We start from the raw sequence: 21,904 nt of genomic DNA, 5'->3' as shown, positions 1-21,904 counted from the left end.
GCCTGGTAGGTGCCTGATGTTTAATATTGTTGAGTATCAAATAGATTCTATGTTGGTGCACCTGCACGCTGTCTAACATGGCCTATGTTGGTTCTATTGTTTATTGCACTGTAAGTATAGATACATTTATATACTTCTGCCTGAGAAGAAAGAGCCCACCTTGTCCCTAGTCTGAAAGATTAATGAGGCGTTTGTGACCTGTTTTTCCCCCTTTGTGATGTAGTCTTTAGCAGCGGGTTTTGTTCAGAAATGGCTTTTTCATCCACTGTGCCATCACAGAGGAGGGGCCCATTAGCTTGACTTCCACAGCCGTCCCACACCATGGCCGTGGAAACAGTGGTGACAATACACGAAGTGCTCTCAGTTTCCCCCTCCCCCTCTGAAGCTCCCCCTGAAATCTAGTGACTCTGCACCTGCAGTCTGAAGGTATTTTCATGGGATGACTGTGCCTTACTTATGAACCACCTAAGACCTGGGGTATACAGATGAGCCAAAACATGGATGAGCCCTTTTCTGAAAAATGAAGCTCTTTATTTTTTGACTCACCTGATGTGTCTTTGGTCCAGCCTGCTCAACCTTGGCTAGAATTGCAGGAGAAATAAAACATCTGAGTAACTGAATAGGTGTCTCTGAGGACCAGGATTTTCAGCATGGGAGAGAAAAGCAGCAGAGACAAAATAGAAGGTATTAATTCAAATCAGAATTGGAAAGATCAGTATGAATGAGTATGAATTCATGATAAATCTTATCTTTTAAAAAATGCTCATACTTCCAAAAATTTCACTAAGTTTGTTTACAAACTAAGCAAGCAGCAGTGTGCTCCCTCTGCACCCACAGCTTTGGAAATACAGCCACTGGCAGCTCTAGAGCAGAAACTGAATGAGACTAGGCTGGAATATCTTAACATCATAGGGTGCAGGGCAGGGATTCTGTCCAGGGCTCCCAAGGGTGTGTCAGAGGACTCAGGAGCCCCCTGCTCTCTGTTGCATAATTAGAGCATTGAAGAGAATGATATCCACAGTGGATCAAAGGCACCAACTAATGTTTAAATCTAAGGCTTCATGGTAGTGGAAAAAAAAAGAAAATCACTTACTGGTTACCTTTGAAAGACAGTGAGTGACCAACACCTTATTTCAAAAATTGTTTACAGAAGGAAAGTATCAAACATTTATTCTGCCTTTCCCTTGTGAATTCTGTCTCAGGGTAACTAAATTGATGAAAGGAAATTCTCTCATTATAGAACTCCCTCTGCTAATAAGTACCGAAGGTGTAAAAACACTATCATTTTGCAGCCCCTTTAAAGAAGTGATGGGTCTTGACATGCGCCTTCTTGGCCACTGACATCTCGAAAGAGGGACAGCCGGGCATCCCATGCTTCCTCATGGGCGTGAGTAGCACCATCTGTGAAGTTTACTGTAAAGTAAACTCTTGAACCTGCATCCAATGAGCCGCTAAGATTTAATTATTAGAAAATAGTGAGTGTAAATACTGACATTTGTGTAACAAAATGGCCTCAAAAGCCTAATAAAACCTTATAGAAAGGAGCTGTAGGTTAGAAGAAATGAAAAAAAAAAAGGTAATACTTTGTGACTTAATATGTTAACATAATTCAGTGAAAGAAGACAAGGAAAACCTAAAGAAAGAAAGACCAGAGGCCTGGCGAGTGAAGTGTGATGCAAAAAGTGCTGAAACTTTTCTCACTTCTGACACCTAATCTCATTCATTTTGGCTTAATTTCCTTCCGAGTCCTTCCTCAGTTGATTAGCTTCGAACTTGTTTATGTAGTTGTCCCACAGCAAAGATAACCTTATTTTATTATATGAAAAGAAGATACAGTTTGGGGAATTTAATGAGGATTACACTTGTAGTTTCTTACTGTTTTCTTCTTTTTAGTTTTTTGCCCAGAAAGTAACTGTGTTCTCAGTTGACCAATAAGGCGGTAAAATTGTTCAATATTTGCTCAACATCAGTGTGTTTGGGGAGGGGGAGGGTAGTGACAGTGATAGAGCTTTTCCTCTTTAATAGCGACTTGTTTAGTTTAATAGTACACACAGCCATTTGCCCTTTGGAACTGTAGGTGTTTGTTCAGAGCAGAAGAGCCCTTTTATATCAGTTCAGAAGGAGGATCGTACACGTTCTTCCAAGCAGAGCATAATGCCAAAGAGAGCAGGTATCCCTCAACTCAATATTCATGAGCCAAGAGAGGGCCCCACGGTGCTGGTCTGGGACTGGTGATCCACCTCGTGACATCAGCCGGCCGGAGAGGCCACTGCTCAGAAAGCTTCTGTCGTATCACCCAGATTTCCACCTGCTGGGCGAAGATTTACTTGCCATCTGGTATGTCCAGGCTTGAACTCACCATCTTCCTACTTTCTTTGCATCAGATATCACTGGCAGTATCCATTTTCCTTCTGCTTGGTCTTCAAACCATGCAGTCACCTCCAGCTGTTCCACTTTATCTCTTGCATCTCCTACCTCATTAACACCTGAGGAGTCTTCATTGTGCACGTGGTTTTGCTTGGCCTTTGATATTATAGCCCTGGTCCTGCCAGTTGGAAGCGAATTACATTACATCTCAGTTTCCTCACCTGTAAAATGGGCATAATGCCTACCTTACAGGGTAGTTGTAAGAACCAAATAGAACATCAAATGTATCTAGAATGCAGTAAGCACCAACTAGTGGCTGTAGGTGCTCCTGTTATTAAGTAAGAATATTTGATCTTCAGTAGCCATTCCTTCCTTCTGGTTACCACCTAGTCTGAAGTTTTGGTACCCTTCTGATGCTGATTTCCTGTGTTTTTTAAAAAACAACTTTTATTGTGATATGGTTCCTATACAGTAAACTACACATATTTCAGATGTACACTTTGATGAATTTTGATAGATGTCTACACCCATGAAACTACTGCCACACTCAAGATAGTTAACATATCCAGCACTCCCCAAGAGGTGCAATTTTCAAAATCCCAATTTATCCCTTCCCACCCACTTTAACCCTTGGTAACTGTAAGTTTGTTCTCTATGTCTGTGAGTCTGTTTCTGTTTTGTAGAAAAGTTCATTCATGTCTTTTTTTTTTTTTAGATTCTACATATAAGTGATATCATGCAGCATTTTTCTTTCTCTTTCTGGCCTCACTTAGAATGACATTCTCCAGGTGCATCTATGTTGCTGCAAATGGCATTATTTTTCTTTTTATGGGTGCATAGTTTTCTGTTGTGTAAATATACCACAGCTTCTTTATCCAGTCATCTGTCGATGGACATTGGTGTTGTTTCCATGTCTTGGCTATTGTAAATAGTGGTGCTGTGAAAATTGGGGTGCACGTGTCTTTTTGAATTCTATTTTCCTCCAGATATATGCCCAGGAGTGGGATTAATACATCATATGGTAGGTCTATTCCTAGTCTTTTGAGGAATCTCCATACTGTTTTCCACAGTGGCTGCACCAATCCACATTCCCACCAGCAGTGAAGGAGCATTCCCTTTTCTCCACACCCTCTCCAGCATTTGTCATTTGTGAACTTTTGAACGATGGCCATTCTGACCGGTATGAGGTGATACCCCATCATAGTTTTGATATGCATTTCTCTATCAATTGGTTATGCTGAGCATCTTTTCATGCGCTTCCCGGCCATCTGGATTTCTTTTCCAGTCGGTTTTGCCAGACGTTGGCAGTGTTCTTAATCACTTGCTTCCAGTTTCCTGCCTCCCCATCTAACTCCGGGTTCAGCTGCCTCGGCCTCTGCTCTCTGCAGGTGCCTCCTCATGATCTGTCTGCATTCACCCCACGGCCCCAGCCCCATTCAGACTGTTACGTATATATTGCATCCAGAGTGATCCTTTTAAAACAGAATGTGCTCATGTCTCTCTCTCTCTCTCTCTATCTCACACACACACATGCACACACACAGACACACACACACACACACTTTTCATGGGTCTGAGTATAAAATGCTAAAATTCTCACCATGATGTTCATGTCCTGTTTGGTCCAAGCCTGAACCCCTCTCCCCACCCTCACCTTGTACCACTCTCGCCCTTTGCTGTCTCCTTCCTGGCCACAGGGCCCACCTACCATGCTGCTTCCATCCCAGCCTGCAGATGCTCTTTCCTCTGCCCGTGATGTTCTGCCCACTCCGTCCTTTACTCACTCTTGCTCATTATTCTGTCTCTCAGCAGAAGCATTATTTCAGGAAAGCCTTCTCTGTCTCAGTTATGTCTATCTGTGACCTCCTAGAACCACCGCCCTGGCCTTCAGTGCATTCAGCTCAGTTGCAATTTTACATATATCCAGGCGGGTATTTCACAGACACATTTTTCCCTAATTAGGCAGTCAGCTCCAAGAATACGGTTTGTGGCCACCATTGGTGGTTTTCGTAGCTTGGATCTATGCATGGGAACACAAGGGTTGGTTTAAAAAAATACTCCCTGAATGAATGAACAGCACTTGCCTTCCTCTCTTCAGCCTAAATCCCCGTGCCTCCAGAACATGGGGTTAACGTCCTAGCCCTGTATCACTCTGCCCCTAATGTGCAACGCCCAGCCTCTGCCCTCGAAGTCCTCCCACCTGGAACGTCCACTTGGCTTCCTTGTGTCCACCCAAATCCAGCCTTTGAAGTTCAGCTCCAGTGGGCCCTCTGCAGAGCTTCTGAAAACCATGCTGGTAAAGGGGGTGAGAAGGGATAAATTGGGAGTTGGAAGTTTGCCCCTCTCAGGGAGTGATGGGAATGGTAGGTGGTGACGGTTTCCTCGGTGTATCCATCTGTCAAAATTCATCAAAGTGTACGTTTGAAATATGTGTAGTTTACTGTACAGAAATGATACCACAATAAAGTTATTTTAAAAAATAATTTAAAAAACCACGTTGGTCTTCATAGCTTTAGCATCCTTCTATGTGCAAGTTTAGATCTCAGCACCTCATTTCAAACTTCCTTATTTAATGAACAGAGAATATGAATCCAAGGTAACTACTGTGGCATAGTCTAAATTGTTCCTTTTGATTCTGGTTTGTTAATATAAATCAACATTTTTAAAGTAATTGTATTACACAGACACAAAACTTGGCCAGCCCAAGTGCTGGTTAAAATGAAAGTTGAAAGGAAGTTGAAAATTTCATTAAAAAATTCAGCTATATAGAGGGGAATTAAATGATTGGAACTTTAATAAATTCTGGCTTTTAGTGAATTACTCTTTCCTTTGCAATGTTGAGAATTAATTTGTGGAGATTAAAATTAATTAATGGTGACTGAGAAAGATCCATTAAAAAACTTGTTTGCCTTGGCCAGGCAAGAAGGCATTTTCAAAGCAGATACATGACAAAGTATACATTTGCTCTATACATAATGTTCTGTTGAATAATTGGAGTTTATTCCTCCCACACCTGATAAAAATAACATTTTGGTATTGCAGACCCCACGCCATTATTTTTCTATCCATTTTAAGTTTATTCTCATAAGACTGTAAAGTGTAGGGTGTGTGTGTGTGTGTGTTTCACCTGACCAGCGAACTGTCTGCTTGCTTTCACTGTAATTTGCCTGCCTCTAATTTATAAGTCCTTTTTTCTGGACGGTGGGGAGGGTGGTTGGGGGAGGTAGTTTCATTTATTTACTTGCTTATACTTAGAGGAGTTACCAGGGCTTGAACCCAGGACCTCATGCATGCTTAGTATGCGCTCTACCCCCTGAGCTACACCCTCCCCTCTTAAAAGTCCTTTTGAAAGGAAGAAGATGGGTCTTTATCTGTGTCAGAGGGATTGACAGCCGAAGAGCCCCGGTCCCTCTTGCAGAGACACGCACGGAGATCTCATGTGACTTCACTCTGAATGTGAAATAAGATGCAGTTTTACTTTTTCTGTTTCAGTTATCTCAGGGATCTCCAGAACCAATTGAGCCCAGCTTTTTCACAGCGGATTACCATTTATTGCATCATTCTTCAAGGGAACACAGCCTGTCCCCAAATAACTCAACAGGTAATGGTCTTCAACACAGGAATCTGGCTTTCATGAAGAAACAGATTGTTTGGTATTTTTCTTTCTCTTTCTGGCTTACTTCACTTAGAATGACATTCTCTAGGGACATCCATGTTACTGCAAATGGCATTATGTTTTTTTATGGCTGAGTAGTATTTCATTGTATATAACACAAGGAAATACATTCAAGATCTTGTAGTAGCTTACAGTGAAAAAGAATATGAAAAGGAATAATATATATATATTCATGTATGACTGAAGAATTGTGCTGCACACCAGAAACTGACACAACTTTGTAAACTGACTATAACTCTATTAAAAAAAAAAGAAAGAAAAAAAAACAGTTTGGATCAACAGCTATCCTCAAAAGATTATATTCAATTTAAAATAAAAATAGATCTTATATCTATAATCCATGATGGTAGTTGAGAGGGACGTGCAGTAGGAGACTGGCAATTCCCTGAGATTTACTTTACCTACGTGGGACAGCTTCCATGATCATTAATTAATACCAGAAGCAAACAGAATCCATGTGGTTAAATTGTATTTCCTTTTATCTCTTCTTATCTGATGATGGTAAATCAAATGCCCAAGAGCATCCGGGGAGATAAAAAGCAGAAAGGGAAGAGTTTGAATAAAACAGAAAATTTGAAACATACCTGAAGAATCACATCAAACGTATTTAATTTTTTTTTCTTTTTTGGAGAAATTTCCCATAGGGAGGCAATGTAACTTAGGAATTAAATATGCACACTCTGTGAACCTAGAAGCCTAGGTTCAAATCTCAGCTCAGTCACATAGTAGCTGACCTTGAGCAAACCATTTGACCTCACTGAACCCCAGTTTCCTTGCCTGTAACATGGGGATAAAAATGTTACGTGCATTTTAGGATTACTGCAAGGATCAATGTAAATACATAACAAACGCTTAGCAAGTATGCCTACGGGCTGAGCATACTGTAACTCTCCTAATTACGTGTGACTCTCAGAAGAAATCTTCAGGCTACTCTGAAGCTGTAGAATTCCTGCATAATTTTTGAATCCCTGTAAACTACAGTTAGGTCCCTCAGTGGGGCAGAAACAGATGTGAACCTTTTAGGGTTAAATGAAAACCTGCCATTACCTCAGCCAAGAACATTGCTCATTGCTGCTGTGCTTTTGTTGGTGCCTACCTTAGGCAGATCATTTCATATAATAATTATCAGACTTTCCCCAAGACTTGGATTCCTGGGATAAAGCTAATCTGGGCAGGCAGATTTTCATTTAAAATAGCCCCTGAGAAATCTATAAGATCAGATATACTGTTGTCTAAACTCATTTGCTTTCATTTATTTCTTAATTGGAGTATCATTGATTTGCAATATTGTGTTAGTTTCAGGTGTACAGCAAAGTGATTCAGATATATATATATATATCTGAATATATATTATATATTCCTTTTCAGATTGTTTTCCTTTTATAGGTTTACAAGATATTGACTATAGTTCCCAATGTTGTACGGTAAATCCTTGTTGTTTATTTTATATACAGTAGTGTGTATGTGTTAATCCCATATTCCTAATTTATCCCTCCCCCCAGCCTTTCACCTTTGGTAACCATAAGTTTGTTTTCTGTGTCTGTGAGTCTGTTTCTGTTTTGCAAATATTTGTATAATTTTTTAGATTCCACATATAAATGATACCATACAACATTTGTCTTTCTCTGACTGACTTCACTTAATATAATGTGGCATACATACACAATGGAATACTACTCAGCCATAAAAAAGAATTTAAAATAATGCCATTTGTAGCATCATTGATGGAACTAGAGATTGTCATAATAAGTGAAGTAAGTCAGAGAGAGAAAGACAAATACCACATGACATCAAATGTATGTGGAATCTAAAAAGAAAATAAGACAGCTGAACTTATTTACAAAACAGAAACAGACTCAGAATGGAAAAGTCACTACTTTTAAAAGTATCTCCCAGGGCAAGTCAGTCAGTCACAGGCCAGAATTTTCACAGCAGCAGCTCCGTTGAGGGAAGAGCTCTGGTTAAAATCTCTCAGTGGTCAGAGAGGGACTTGACAGACTTTTGCAGAAGCTGGACACATCACCACAGAGCAGACTGAGTGTGTCCCTTGTCACAGCAGGCTGGGCAGAAGGGAAGACAGCAGAACCATGAAGTACTTTTGGCTTTAAGCCAGGCTTAAAAAGCACACTGCCAGGATTCACATCCTCACGCCTCCCCTCAGCCTTCAACCTGTTCTCTTCTCTCTCCTGAGTGTGAGGGGAGCTCCTGGCCTCTACGTGTTGATTGATTAGAGTGGAATATGGTCAACACTGCTTTGGGTGGCACCAGAGTAGGTTAAGCAGTGACATATCATACTCAGACTAAACAGGAAAAGAAATCTTGTCCTCTAGCTTTAAATGTATTTTATTTCCCTCCTGGCAGCCAATGGCAGGGGTCAGATCTTTGTTGTGGTTCACTGGCTATTCCTTCCTCTACTAAGAATTTATCCTTGCTAGTACATTTCCACTCTTTTTGTCTTGTGGATGAGGGAGAGTTTCTTAATCTTTTCTTTAACTTTCAGGTACTGTGTTTAGAGTCACTCCTTTCCTGTTCATAAGACACACACACACACACCCACACACACACACACACACACACACAAGTTAATTGACCAGTTTATCCAATGCCTTTATATCTTGAGAATTATTTTTTGATGGCCACCCCAAAAGTGGAAAGCTATTAAAGGAAGAGAAACAAAGCATCTGAGTATTCAAAGCCAAGATAATTTGGAATGTGTTTCTAAGTACTCATCTTCATCATTAAGAAATTGACCATTTTCACTGCCCGCTTATAATTGCCAATATAATCCAACTAAAAAAAAAAAATGAACCAAGTGCCAGACTTGCAATAATTTGTCTATTTCAGGTCTACCCACCAGCTTTGATCTGGAGGAGGCCATCACGTATGAACAGATGCAGGTGAGGTTTCTGCAGCGCCTCTAAATGTTTCTATTTTGTTGCTTTCAATTCAGTACTAACCTGATTTCTTTTTCCATTTTAGACTGTGATTGAAGAAGTCCTAGAGGAAAGTGGGTATTACAATTTTACTTCTAACAGGTGAGATCCAGGGTTTGCTTTCAAATATTAAAGTTCAGTTTAGAACTTAGAATTGATCCCCACCAACCTTAAGTGAAAACTGGCAGCCAGTGCTGGGCAGGGGACACATGGACAGAATCCCCAGGAGGAACATTTCCAGCAACTGCTTGGACTTTCCTGAGAACTCCCTTCTAGCCAGCTTGCCACAGGCGGCTGGCTCTTCACACTCGACCCTGTGTGTTTCCACCACCAGAAGCTGCAAGAAGGAAGCCCAGAGGACCCTGACCACCAAGAGAGTGCAGCTCCACTTTGGGCGTCAAAATCTGTTACCAAACTCAGGTCCAGCAGCTCGCCGCTCAAAAATCAGTACTTAGGAGTGACAAATGTTGGTAGAAAGGACAGTTGCCTTTTATTCGAATGCTGGCAGTCTGGGGCGATGGTGGACTTATTGTCTACAAAAAACAACTCCAAAGAGTCTGCTCGATCATGAATGTTCTCTAGGGAAAAAGAAAGTGACCTCAGTTAAATCATTGAGATGGGGGTCAGAGTCATTTCTCTCCCCTCCCCCCCCAATATGCAGGCTTGTCTACCTCTTGTGATTTTTTTTAGACGCCATCTTGTTCATATAGTTTGTTCATAAGATGACTGAAGCGGAAGCTAGGAAAGAGATCTTGTCATCTGTTGATTACTTTGTCTCCATTTCTACTTCTTTGATCTAGGAAGCAACCAACATGTTAGACAAGGTATTGTGTGATCAAAAGATTTGAAAGGTGCTCTAGGGCTGGGGTTGAGCAGGGCATGGGGGTGCCTGATTTAAGGTTACTGACCAGACAAAGGGACCTCCTGCAGAGAGCTCTTTCCTTCCAGAAGCTGCTTTTACATTAATCTATTTGAGAGGCAATCCCAGAAAACTCTGGTAGGTATTGAAGAACTCAGTGAAGATTTCATTTTCAAGCAAATTGCCATTTTGGTAATTGAACCACAATTGAACTTGATCCCACTGGGAATCTGTGTGCTCCAGGACTGAGGGAGCTGGGATCCTGATCTCTGATTCCCATCAGCCCTTGTTGGAGGCCTCTTTCCCCAGGGGACATTAGTTTCCTGGCATTTTGGCCTCCTCTAAGTGTGGGCAAAGCAGATTCTAGAGGCCAGTGAAATCCTCAGGAAATGGAATGCAGATGCTGGCGGTTAGAAATCAGCCCAGCATATTTTGAAGGGGTTTGAATGAGGGGATATGGGTGCTGCCAGTGTCTACTATAAATGAATTATCTCTGGACACTGTCGAGGAGCCCACTGGTAACTGAATTATCAGATTGACGGTGAGCCACCACTTACAAATCCTGTACGGCTAAAGTTGCTTTAGGAGGCCTGTAGATTCTGCTGTCCCAAAGTGGCCTTTTCTGCCTGGAGATACAACCTTTCTGTCCAGCAGATGAAGCTATCTGGTTACCACTATTTAAATTATTCACAAAGTCTTTCCCAGAGAAAGTGGTCTTGAAAACACCCTGTTATGGTCATTATATGGAAATTAGATTCTTCGGCATTAATTCAGTCTCCAGACTTTTTTTCTCTTCTGTTTCAACAAGTTATTCTTATGAATCGCACATAAGCATATTCAACTGCTTGTTCTTTTGGCTTGACAATGTATTTCCAAAATTCTACCTTTGTAAGTTTAGTTCTGCTGTGATCTGTAACTTCAGAGAAATGCAGGCATATTGTTAATAGAAATCACCCTCTCCATCATCACCTGCTCCCACAGTCCTGGATGGATTTGGATCATTCATTTTCTATTCTCGATCTGAATACATTCAGCCTTCCACGGATGGTGTGAGTGTCTCTGTTCTTGACTTTTGGCAACTTCTTATTTCAAGTGCCCTTGCTTGTAGTGGGGCAAAAATCATACTTACCACTGTTGCATCTGCATTTTCTCAGAGTCTTGGTATCATGTGCTATGACTGTCTTCAAATTTTTGCAGAGAATCAACTAAGTATCAGTGTAAGGAACTAAGAGAGGCTCTTACAAGAGGGCTTATTTTTCCTTTTTTAGAAATAATAATTTCAGTCTTTCTTTGAAATGTATGGTTATTCTTTTGAATTCTATTATTACTGAGATTTAAAAAAATCAAATACTACTACCACTTTCCAAGACACATTCCTGTATTAAAAGACATTGCAGATTTTCTTACTATGGTAAATAGACAATAAGATGCTTAATAATGAAGGTGAAATTATTTAGTTATATTCAGAATTGTGAATACAATGTGAAGACATGAATTTAATGATCAAGTTAAAGCAATATATGATGGTTATGACATGAAATTTTCTTAAAATGCTCCAAGTTAAAATGAATAATCCATTTAAAGAGCCACATGGCCGTGACATTCCCTCTTCAGTTTCTAATATCAAAGATAGGATATATCACTGGGAGTGAGTTTTCATGGTTTACTAGTAAAAATAACCCATGGTTGTGCTTAAAGCCATTACTTGTTCACTGGTGTTCCCAATTAATTTCCAAGAAGTAAATCAGGCTCTACATAGGCACCTAACACTTCCCAAGCTGAAAACACACATAATTCCAAATATGAATCAGATCAGCTGTGACAGTAATGATTTATCCATAGTCAAAGATAGAGGATGCTAAACATCACAGGACATATAGAGGTATTTAGAATTATTACTTAGTATCAGTAGAGTGTATTTTCCCAAATAGGTTTTGTAAATAGCCAATATCCTCGAAGATGTTAATAGATGCTCCCTGAAAAATAAAGTTCCGTGACCAAATATATTTGGGAAAATCTTGAGTGTATGTTGTTCCATTTTTGGAGAATGTTAACATTTATTAATATATTAAAGACTTTGAAGTGCACTGTAGGAAAGTTATCTGTTGACCTTGTTCACCCCAGTGATTCTTCATCCTTTACTTGGAACACAAAGTGAGAGTACCTGCCGAGAAATAACAGTTAGAAATAGGAAGCATTGTTTAGCTCCTGCACCAGTATTTATCCAGATCTGCTACTGTTCTCATCATCCTCTTAATCATCATTGTCATCATTGCAAAATATTATACTATGGTCTTGGTTCATCACCATGGCCAGAGAATTACATGCTAATTCCTGTATAACTCAAGTTTACAATTTAAGACTGTCCGTTCAAACTTAGACACATGTGTACAAAGCATTGAGGCAACAGCTAAAGCATTAAGCAAAGATATGGTGCATTTTCAGCTTAGATCGTGAAGTTTCTGTTTAGTTAGGGATAATGAGATGAGATTCTCAAACTAAGTCTCAGGACAAGGGCATTATCTAGCTATTAGCTGTCTTTAGGGAAGTTACTGAGAACTGTTTAAATAATGGTAAGATGGCTTGAGCAGATGTAGGAGAATGTCTCAAGCACAAACTGCTGCATTTGTTAAAAAAAATGGTAGCAGAAACAGAAACAGCAGTGAGGGACCCTAGCCAGAACGATGGCTTTGGGAAGAGGGGGTAGTATGGAGTTGAACTGAAGACAGCTGTGTAAGAAAATGAAACAAGGTTCAAACAAGCTGGGACAGCCCCAAGAGGGTTCTATTCCTGATCATTTGCAGGCTTGTCTGATTAATTACATCTGTTACACACATAACAGTTCGCTTCCTTACCGGAAGTTTACTGCCTGGCACACCTGAATTGATCAGCGTTGTTTGTGAGAGTAAAAGCGTTTTGTAAGTGAAGAGATGACCTGCATATCATCCTTGTATACTTAGGGGTATGCATTAACATTTAATTTTGTGACAATGAAATATTTGTTGAGATTTTTTAATAAGTATATTGAATCAGCTTGCATTGATTTTTCCTGTAATTAACTGTTGAACATGTGAAATAGGCATTTAAGATACAGGCTACTTTGGAGAGGTGATTTTTCCACTCTAAAAGGTTATTAGTTCCCACTGAGTTTATAGTTGGAGAAACACAGTGTTAGCAGTGAACTTCAGCAAAAGGCAGCTGTCTGACAATCTCCCCTTTCTGTCCTGTTTAGAATCACATTTTGATTCCATGTGATTTGTTTGCTTATATACCTGAGCTGCTGCTTTTGAAATTGAATGTGTGAACTAAAACATTTGAGGCTGTAGCTAACTCTTTCCACTTCTGACTCTTGCAGTTATCACTCCTATCCCTGGGGCACCAAGAATCACCCAACCAACAGATGAAAATCCTGCATTTTGAAATTGATGTGGTTTTCCCAGTCAAGTTCATGTTCTCAACGTGAGACACTACTGCAAGCTGCCTAGGGATGGGGAACTGCTAGAGGAGTGTGGAAGAGAGAAGACTAGCCTGCCTTGGTGCCGGCATGGCCCCTTCCAAGAGGCCATCCCGGGGGTAAATTAGATGCAGGATGACGGAGCTGTCAGCGTGCTCCTGGGGGAAGATGCTGCAAAATTCATCTGTGAGAAGGAAACCCACTCCTCGCTGAACTGTTCTCCATTTTCAAAACAAAACAAAATTTTTCCTATTTTTCAAAGGAATATTTTGTATTTTTAGAATTGCTGGAACTATTTATGTAAAGGCATCAAGCCTTCCACGTATGAAAAATAGTTTTAGATAAAAATATAGGACCCAGAAGAGTTAATATATTGGGTGATTCACTGAGCCCTCAATTTTTCTGCTCTTAAAAGAAATACACACTTTAAGACTTTGTAGCTTTTTGTTTGCTTTAATTAAATGATTAGTTTTCTCTTAAGCACTTGGGTGCTTGTGGTCTTGAACTCTAAGACAGCATAGACAGTTTTTGTAACCTTGCACAGTCTCTGAGAATAATTGTCGCATTGAAGTCGGACCGATAGAAGATACTGACCTATAGTTTGTGTATACGTACATACACATGTAAGGGGAGGAGGGAGGTTTCCATCAGGCTAATTCTTTGCTGCTAATCAAACTCATAGTGCTTTTAGAGCACTTTCAAGTGTCACAGTCTATGAAAGAGATGCGGTATTCTTTATTCTGAGTCCCTCGTAACTAACATTGCCTACATTGACGTTAAGTTTTTGTTGTTTAAGAACTTGAAATGAAAATAAGTTATATAATAAAAATATAAATTTCTTCTTTATTCACTGAGACTTCTCTAGAAAAGAGAACTAGGAATGCCAAAACAGCACCCCATTCCTGTGTAGGGACAATTTATGATGAAAATTCTCTTGATTCGTGTTGGGCTAAAATCTCTCAAGTTGGCTTCTTATAACTGGTGTAATATCAAGAAATTATTGTGAAATCAGACTACTTCTAGCTATTTTAAGAACATTTTAATTCTATGTAAGTCATCTGAAAGCTGAAATTATGCTTTTTATTTACTTCTCACTAAATTCTATATTTACACTGTCGTACGATGATCAAGTAGTATTTTTTTACTATGATCAAATAGAATTTAGTTCAGTATATTTACAGTGCTTGAAACACAACATTTTGTATAGGATGGGAAAATCTCAGTGTGAATTCATACTATTTTTACAATGAGTATGTTTAATAAATAAATTAAATATTCAAAATCCCTTCAACTAATGCCTTTGAAAACTGCCAGTGAATCTTTGTCTTTAAGCCAAATTAATAATTACAAATACACTGTAATTTAAAGTAACAGATGAGAATATAGAAATGAAAATTTCAGTTTGGGCCTTCAACCAAATACATTCATGTAAATTGTACATGTGAAATCGTAAAGCTGTGATGCTTTTGATTAAAGCCAGGAAAAATTTGGTTTCTGTTCTGGCTTCATTTGAACCTGCAGAGTTATATTTTTATCTCTTTTTCATGTGTGGAATGGCCACGTCTTTATTGTACACAGGCCTAGGATCACACATTTTCATTGTTACAGAAGCCAATACCTAGGAATAAACCAAGCATTAGGGAGAAAAGCTTGAACCATCTCAAATGGTGTAGAAAAGAATAGTATTCAGAGGTGACACCTTGGTTAGAAAAGAGAAATTATTTATTTGAAGGTATTTTTAAATGTGTACAGTTAACCCTATTAACCAAAAATGGAGCAAAAATTTTAACCCTTTTAGAACTTACAAATGGCATTTATTATGCTAGAAGTTAGGAAGAACTAACAGAAATTAGCAAATGAATGTCTTTTTCAACAGCAGCTTTAGGCCCATCAACTCTAAGCTGACAGATGCATTCTTTCACCAAAATAATATTCATTAAACTAACCAATGAGCCAAAATAAAAGTAACTTGCCAGTCAGTGAATGAGCACTCTCTCAGTGTAAGAGCTGGCATTTAAGAGAAGACTGGGCACTGGGAAGGGAAGAATGTTGTGCCTGGAGTCATGTCCCAACAGGCATGTTAACTTTCCCAAAGCGCTCACTTCTGAGCTTCCTGCAGGGAGCCCTCCCCTCACAGTGAAGCCAGAACCATTATTATGTTCTCACTGTCTGAACTGTCTCAGAGCAAAGAATTTGTACCTTACACTGAGTCTTGTTTTGTTTTGTTTTTTGGTTTTTTTTTTTTTTTGGTCTTTTCTTGATTGCATTTAAATACTCTTTCTTGGTATACTTCTTAAATTATTTGTTGAAACCATGTCTAGGCAAGATGAGAGAAAGGGAGACAGGTACATCAGAACCAAATCTTCCACGTCCCCTTGCAACCCCCATGCCAGCACCCCTGGTCTGAGAGGCTCCAGGCAAAAACACTGCCTTCGGCTAGGCCTTGACCAGGGTGATTTGACCTTTGCCGGTCCCCAGGACCTTGCAAAATGAGGGGCAAAGTCAGGGCCACACTGGAACCCTGGCTTCCATGAGAGATGCCTCGGTGACTTGCTAGACTCTACGGACCCCTCACAGGCTGTCCGGCACCTCCTCTGCCCCGTCCCCTTCAGGAAATGGATGCCTTCAGGTCAGGCACCTGAGTGAAATCCTATAGTGAATCTTAAAAGCCCACATTCCTCACCCCGTAGCCCTCAGTGACCCACTCACCCAACCAAAACCTTTATAATTGCCTGGGAATCTGAACTCCGAGACTAGAAAATGCACAATGTCCAGGGGGCATACAGGGATAACAGCCAAGCAATGTCCAAGAAATATCAGAGTATGTGATTTGGGGTGAGATGGAAAGGCTGCAGAGGTGGGACAGCACACCCTGTGATGAAGGTTAGGCAGATTGGGGGGGAGGGGAGTTCTGGGACACAGCAGTGGTCTGCTTCCCTGCTGGGCTCCTGTCCCTCAATGATGGCTCATCTGAACTATATGAGCGGGTCAGTTCCCCTGCTCTGACACCATGGGCTCTAGGCCAGCCCCCAAGTAGGGAGACTGAAGCATCCACACCCATAAGCTTGGATACCGGCTCCTACCCACTGCAGGGGAACACAGACATCTCATCCAATGATGTCGCTGCTGAGCGAGCTCTTCTTGTGAATACTGCTCAAGTTTGTCAGGAAGAAATCTTAGGGGACAATGCAAATCAGAGTGGATACCAGTTCACACAAGTGTCTTGCCCTTGAGAGTGCAGCCCCGCCCCCTGGATGAAGGAGCCACTCCCCGTGCACGCAGCCCGGCCCCGCCCCCGTGCCCTCCTCGGCCACGCCCCTGCCCCGGCCGCCGGCCCGCCCCTTGCTCAGTCAGGCTGGCAGGAGGCAGTTGTTCCCATCGGCCCCGGGCTCTTCTGAGCGCCGCTGTCCCTCCTCCCGCCTGCCAGCGGCGGCGGCTGCACAGGCAGCGGCGCGGTCCCTTTGGCGGTCGCAGCTTGAGCCGAGCGGCGGCCGCGGAGGGTCCAGCCCAGCGGGTTGGCGGCGCCGGTGGCGTCCGCGTCGGTTTCCATGGAGGCGGCAGTGGCGGTTGTGGTCGTGGCGGTGGCGGCGGCGAAGGCGACGGAGATGCCGGCGGAGGGGTACACGGTCTCCGACATGGTCCGCGGGCAGGCGTGCGACGTGGGGCCGCCCTACAGCAACCTCTGGTTCATCGGGGAAGGATCCTGAGGCATGATGTGGTGATTGTCCGCACCCCGTGTGCCGGCCGTGCACCCCCACGCAGCTTCTCACCCGACCTCTGCGTTCACAGCTCCGGCCTTGGCCAAGGACCCTCGACCCTGATTCCAGCGCCGACCCCGACCCCTGCCAAGCCGCCCAGTTTTCTGCGTGTCCGGGGTCTGGAGCAGGGCCTGGCCGCTCTTGCTGGGGCTTTGCTCCCGCAGCTTCCAGGTCGGCCCTCGCTCAGCGCGGGGAGTCGGGGAGGGGCTCAGGGCGTGGGGGCCGCGCCCCGCCGGGACCCTTCGTGACCCCCAGGACGGGAACTTGTGTCCGCGCCCCAGGGTGCACCCGTCGCGGCCTTCCCTTGACCACCCCGAGTAAAGCCGCCAATTTCTTCAGATGTTCAAGGCGGTTGCGGACATCGTCAGGCAATTGGTTGGCAGTGGCCTGTGTGCAGAAACCAAGGATGATTGTCTCGTTTCGTCCCCTCACCTGTGTTTCCTGCTGACGGCTTATCTTCAGAACCTTCCGAGGTGCCAGTGGTTCTCTCCTGAGTAAGATTTCTTGAAAGCATGAAGTGGCAGCAGTGTTGGTGTGGAAAGTTTCAAACCTGAACTTCCCAAATGGATTCTGCTGTGGTACTGTTCGCGGTTCAGGAAGGGTAAGTCAGCATCACTGTCTTGATTTCATCAAGAGTCATTTGGTTTTCGACCTCAGTTAACGCTCCCCCCGCCACCGCCCCACTTTGAGCCCGACTGAACTTTCCTACTAGCAGAAAGGCATCTAGATGTCTTAGGATATTGTCTGCGGGCTTTTCCTTCTAAGGCTTCAGCGCTCAGTGTGTATGCAGCCCAGATGGAGTTCTTGAAGGAGCAAGTGCAGGCTCCTGGGTCTGGTTTGAGACCACTCAGAAGCGTCCATGGAATGGTGGTGATAGTGAAGTTATTGATTTGTTGTTTTAAGTAGAACCAAGCACCTGTCGTCTTTTGTGCTGATGGAGACTTGTGGACTTGGAGGCTCCCTTCCACCTCAGCCTTCATGGGAGTGTGTCTCTTGTGTTGAATGAAGGAAGCAAACCATTTGTGAACACTGCATGTCAGATACTGTGCTTGGTAAGTTATCTCATGTTACCTGAACTGCCACCTGTAGAGAGGGAAAGGCCAGAGACAGCTGTCTTTATGATGCGAAGCTGTTTGGAGGTGAAGCCAGTACTTATTGTCGCCCAAAGAGTCAGACTTGAGATTGGAGCTTGAGATCCTGTTTCGGTTGCTGTAGACCTTTTGATTGCTCCCTGTTTTCCTTAATTAGTGTTGGCAATAATTTTGGAATTTTAGCCTATTTTACCCTTACAAGCAAATTGATTTCAGAAATGTATTCAAATTTGAATGTTCAAAATTTTAGGAATGCATAGTGGTAATGTTTTACCATGTTTGCTAGATAAGTACAAAGAGAACATATAATGTGTAAGAAAATTTTTTTGAATATTTCCTTCCAGTTTATGTAACCTTCTGTTAATGAATATCCGGACTTGAGAACAATTCTAAATAAAAGAAGACAAACATTGATGATCACATATTCCATGAATCCATTGAATTGGAAGTCAAGAATATACAAATCTCAATTTCATAGACAGGAAATCCATCCCGGTTCACAGGTTAGTGGCTGCCCGTTTTCTCTCAGTCCTATTTTTGCATGCAACATCTTCTTTATATGAATATGACCTTCATACTAGTCATATTGCTTAATATGCCATGCATTCATTCTTTATGTATGGCCTGTAAGAGTGTATCAGAAACTATTTATCCCTTCTTATAATAATAGACATTTGGGTTAGTACATTATTCGTTAGTATGAATTCACATTTTGAACATTTATACATACATTTTTTTGTAATAATCTGTTGTTTTAACATGTGTGAAGAATATTTGCTAGCAGTGATATTGGGTCGCTGTGTCTTAAATACACCTTAACTGCCTTTTGAGTATTTCCTTTTTTATTACCTTGGTTTCTCTTTGGTTTTTGTGAGTCCATTGTGTGCTTTTATTCTGTGGTCACCATGATTCTCAAATACATTAACCCATTTCTCTCTCTGTTGTCTTTAAACAGATGATTATATAATCTCAAACACATCCTGAAAAGAATGGAAACAAATCTCTATATCTTGGCTTCCCTCTCCCATCCTTAATGATTTTGATGCTGTGTTTTACAACTTTATGTTTATTCTTTTGCAAATTCTTGCCGTTATTGCCTTTCCAATGATGGTTTTCTCATTTCTATGTCATCCTGATTCTTTTCTCATCAGGGTCTAAAATTCTCAATATTTCTTGCAGGGTAAGTTTCCTATTGCAAGATTGTTTCCGTGTTTGCGTGTCTGTGAAACTTTTGATCTCTCCGGTTATTGTAAAGTATTGTCTTGTGGCATAGGTTATGCTAGATTGCATGTTCTTCTCATTCAGGGATTTGTCTCTCTCTATGAACTCCCTTCTTGGCCTGCGACATTTGTGTTGAGAAATCTGCTGAAAGCCTGATGGAGGTTCTCTTATGATTGACTTGTTTTAACTTTGGTGTACTTAGAATCATTTCTTTATCATGAAATTAGGTCCTTTTCATGACAACATGTGTTGTTGTAGGTCTCTTTGTGTTTCTCTTGTTTGGATCCCACTGTGTTTCCTGTATTAGGAGAGCTGATTCTTTATTCAGTTTGGGAAATGTTATTCTGATTCCTTCAATTCCCTTTTCCAAACCCTTTTCTCTTCCTTTTCCATCTGGGGTCCCTTTGATTCATAGAATGGCATACTTCTTATTATCTCAGGTTTGAAATACATGGCTTCCATTGGTTTCCACTTGCTTCTCTATGTCATGTTCAGATTGTGGGATTTCCCTTATCCTGTCTTTGTTTTTTTAGCCTTTTTTTATTGATTCATAATCATTTTCCAATATCCTGTCAAATTCGTGTGTAGAGCATAATTTTTCATTTATACGTGAACATGCATATATTCATTGTCACATTTGTTTTTTCTGTGAGCTACCATAAGACCTTGTATATATTTCCCTGTGCTATACAGTATATAATCTTGTTTATCTATTCTACAATTCTGAAATCCCAGTCTATGTTTTCCCACCCCCCACCCCCGTGGGAACCACAAGATTACATTCTATGTCTGTGAGTGTATTTCTATTTTGTATTTATGCTTTGTTTGTTTGTTTGTTTGTTTGTATAGATTCCACATATGAGTGATCGCATACGGTATTTTTACTTCTCTTTCTGGCTTACTTCACTTAGAATGACATTCTCCAGGAGCATCCATGTTGCTGGAAATGGCATGATGTTGTTGGTTTTTAAGTCTGAGTAGTATTCCATTGTATAAATAAACCAGTTCTTCATCCAGTCATCTGTTGATGGACCTTTAGGCTGTTACCATATCTTGGGTTTTGTAAATAATGCTGCTATGAACATTGGGGTGCAGGTGTCATCCTGAAGTAGGTTTCCTTCTGGATATATGCCCAGGAGCGGGGTTCCTGGTTCATACAGTAACACTATTCCTAGTCTTTTGAGGATTCTCCATACTGTTTTCCACAGTGGTTGCACCAAGATGCATTCCCACAACCACTGTAGGACTGTTCCCTTTTCTCCACAGCTTCTCCAGCATTTGTTATTTGTGGACATTTGAATAATGGCCATTCTGCCTGATGTGAGGTGATACCTGATTGTAATTTTGTTTCATATTTCTCTGATAATTAGTGATACTGTGCATTTTTTCATGATCATTGATCATTTGTATGTCTTCCTCGGATAATTGCTTGCTTAGGTCTTTTGCCAAGTTTTGGATTGGATTGCTTGTTTTTTTCTTATTAATTCATATGGGTTGCTTCTATATTCTGGAGATCAAGCCTTTGTCGGTTTCATTTGCAAAAATTTTCTCCCGTTCTGTAGGTTGTCGTTTCATTTTCCTTATGATTTCCTTTGTTGTGCAGAAGCTTGTATGTTTCATTAGGTCCCATTTGTTTATTCTTGCTTTTATTTCTGTTGCTTGAGTCGAGTGCCGTAGGAGAACAGTTTTGAGATGTATGTCAGATAACGTTTTGCCTATATTTTCTTCTTGGAGTTTTATTGTGTCTTGTCTTATGTTTAAGTCTTTGATCCATTTTGAATTTGTTTCTGTGTATAGTGTGAGGGACTCTTTTAGCTTCACTGATTTACAGGCTGCTGTCCAGTATTCCCAACACCATTTGCTGAAGAGACTGTCTTTATTCCATTGTCTATTCTTGCCTCCTTTGTCAAAAATTAGTTGACCAAAAGGTAGTGGGTTCATTTCTGAGCTCTTTATTCTTTTCCATTGGTCCATAAGTCTGATTTTGTACCAATACCATGCTGTTTTGGTGCCTGTAATTCTATAGGATTGTCTGAAATCTGGAAGGGTTATTCCTCCATCCTCTTACTTTTTCTTAAGTAATTCTTTGTAAATTCTAGGTCTTCTATGGTTCCATATAAGTTTGATTATGATTTGTTCTACTTCTATGAACTATGTCCTAGGTAATTTGATACGGATTGCATTAAATCTGTAGATTGCCTTGGGCAGTGTGACTATTTTATCAAAATGGAAAGACATCCCATGCTCCTGGATTGGAAGAATCAATATTTTAAAATAGTCTTCTTTAATTTCCTTAATCAGTGTTTTCTAGTTCTCCATGTGTAAGTCTTTCACCTCCTTGGTTAGTTTAATGACTAGGTGTTTTATTAATTTGGGTGCTATTTTAAAGGGGATTGTTTATTTACTTTCTTTTCCTTTTGGTTAATCATTAGTGTAAAGAAATGTAACTCATTTTTGTACGTTAATCTTGTAACCTGCTACCTTGCTGAATTCTTCATTTATTCTAGGAGTTTTTGTGTGGACCTTTTAGATTTTTCTATTTATA

The 21,904-nt window shown here is 41.0% G+C and overlaps 1 protein-coding gene across 1 annotated transcript in view; it reads left to right on the top strand.

Annotated features, from left to right (window-relative positions):
• Positions 1-13,239, top strand: part of LOC140686645 (serine/threonine-protein kinase Nek10-like) — a 77,700-nt gene extending 64,461 nt beyond the window's left edge. Inside the window, 4 exon segments of the mRNA XM_072940848.1 lie at positions 5,860-5,968; positions 8,888-8,940; positions 9,023-9,078; positions 13,191-13,239. Coding sequence (XP_072796949.1) covers positions 5,860-5,968; positions 8,888-8,940; positions 9,023-9,078; positions 13,191-13,239 — 267 coding nt within the window.
• Positions 13,240-21,904: the final 8,665 nt, after the last annotated feature.

Source organism: Vicugna pacos, chromosome 17 (assembly GCF_048564905.1).
Source record: "Vicugna pacos chromosome 17, VicPac4, whole genome shotgun sequence".
NCBI classification, from domain to species: Eukaryota; Metazoa; Chordata; class Mammalia; order Artiodactyla; family Camelidae; genus Vicugna; species Vicugna pacos.
This window is presented reverse-complemented; position numbering and strand designations above follow the sequence as displayed.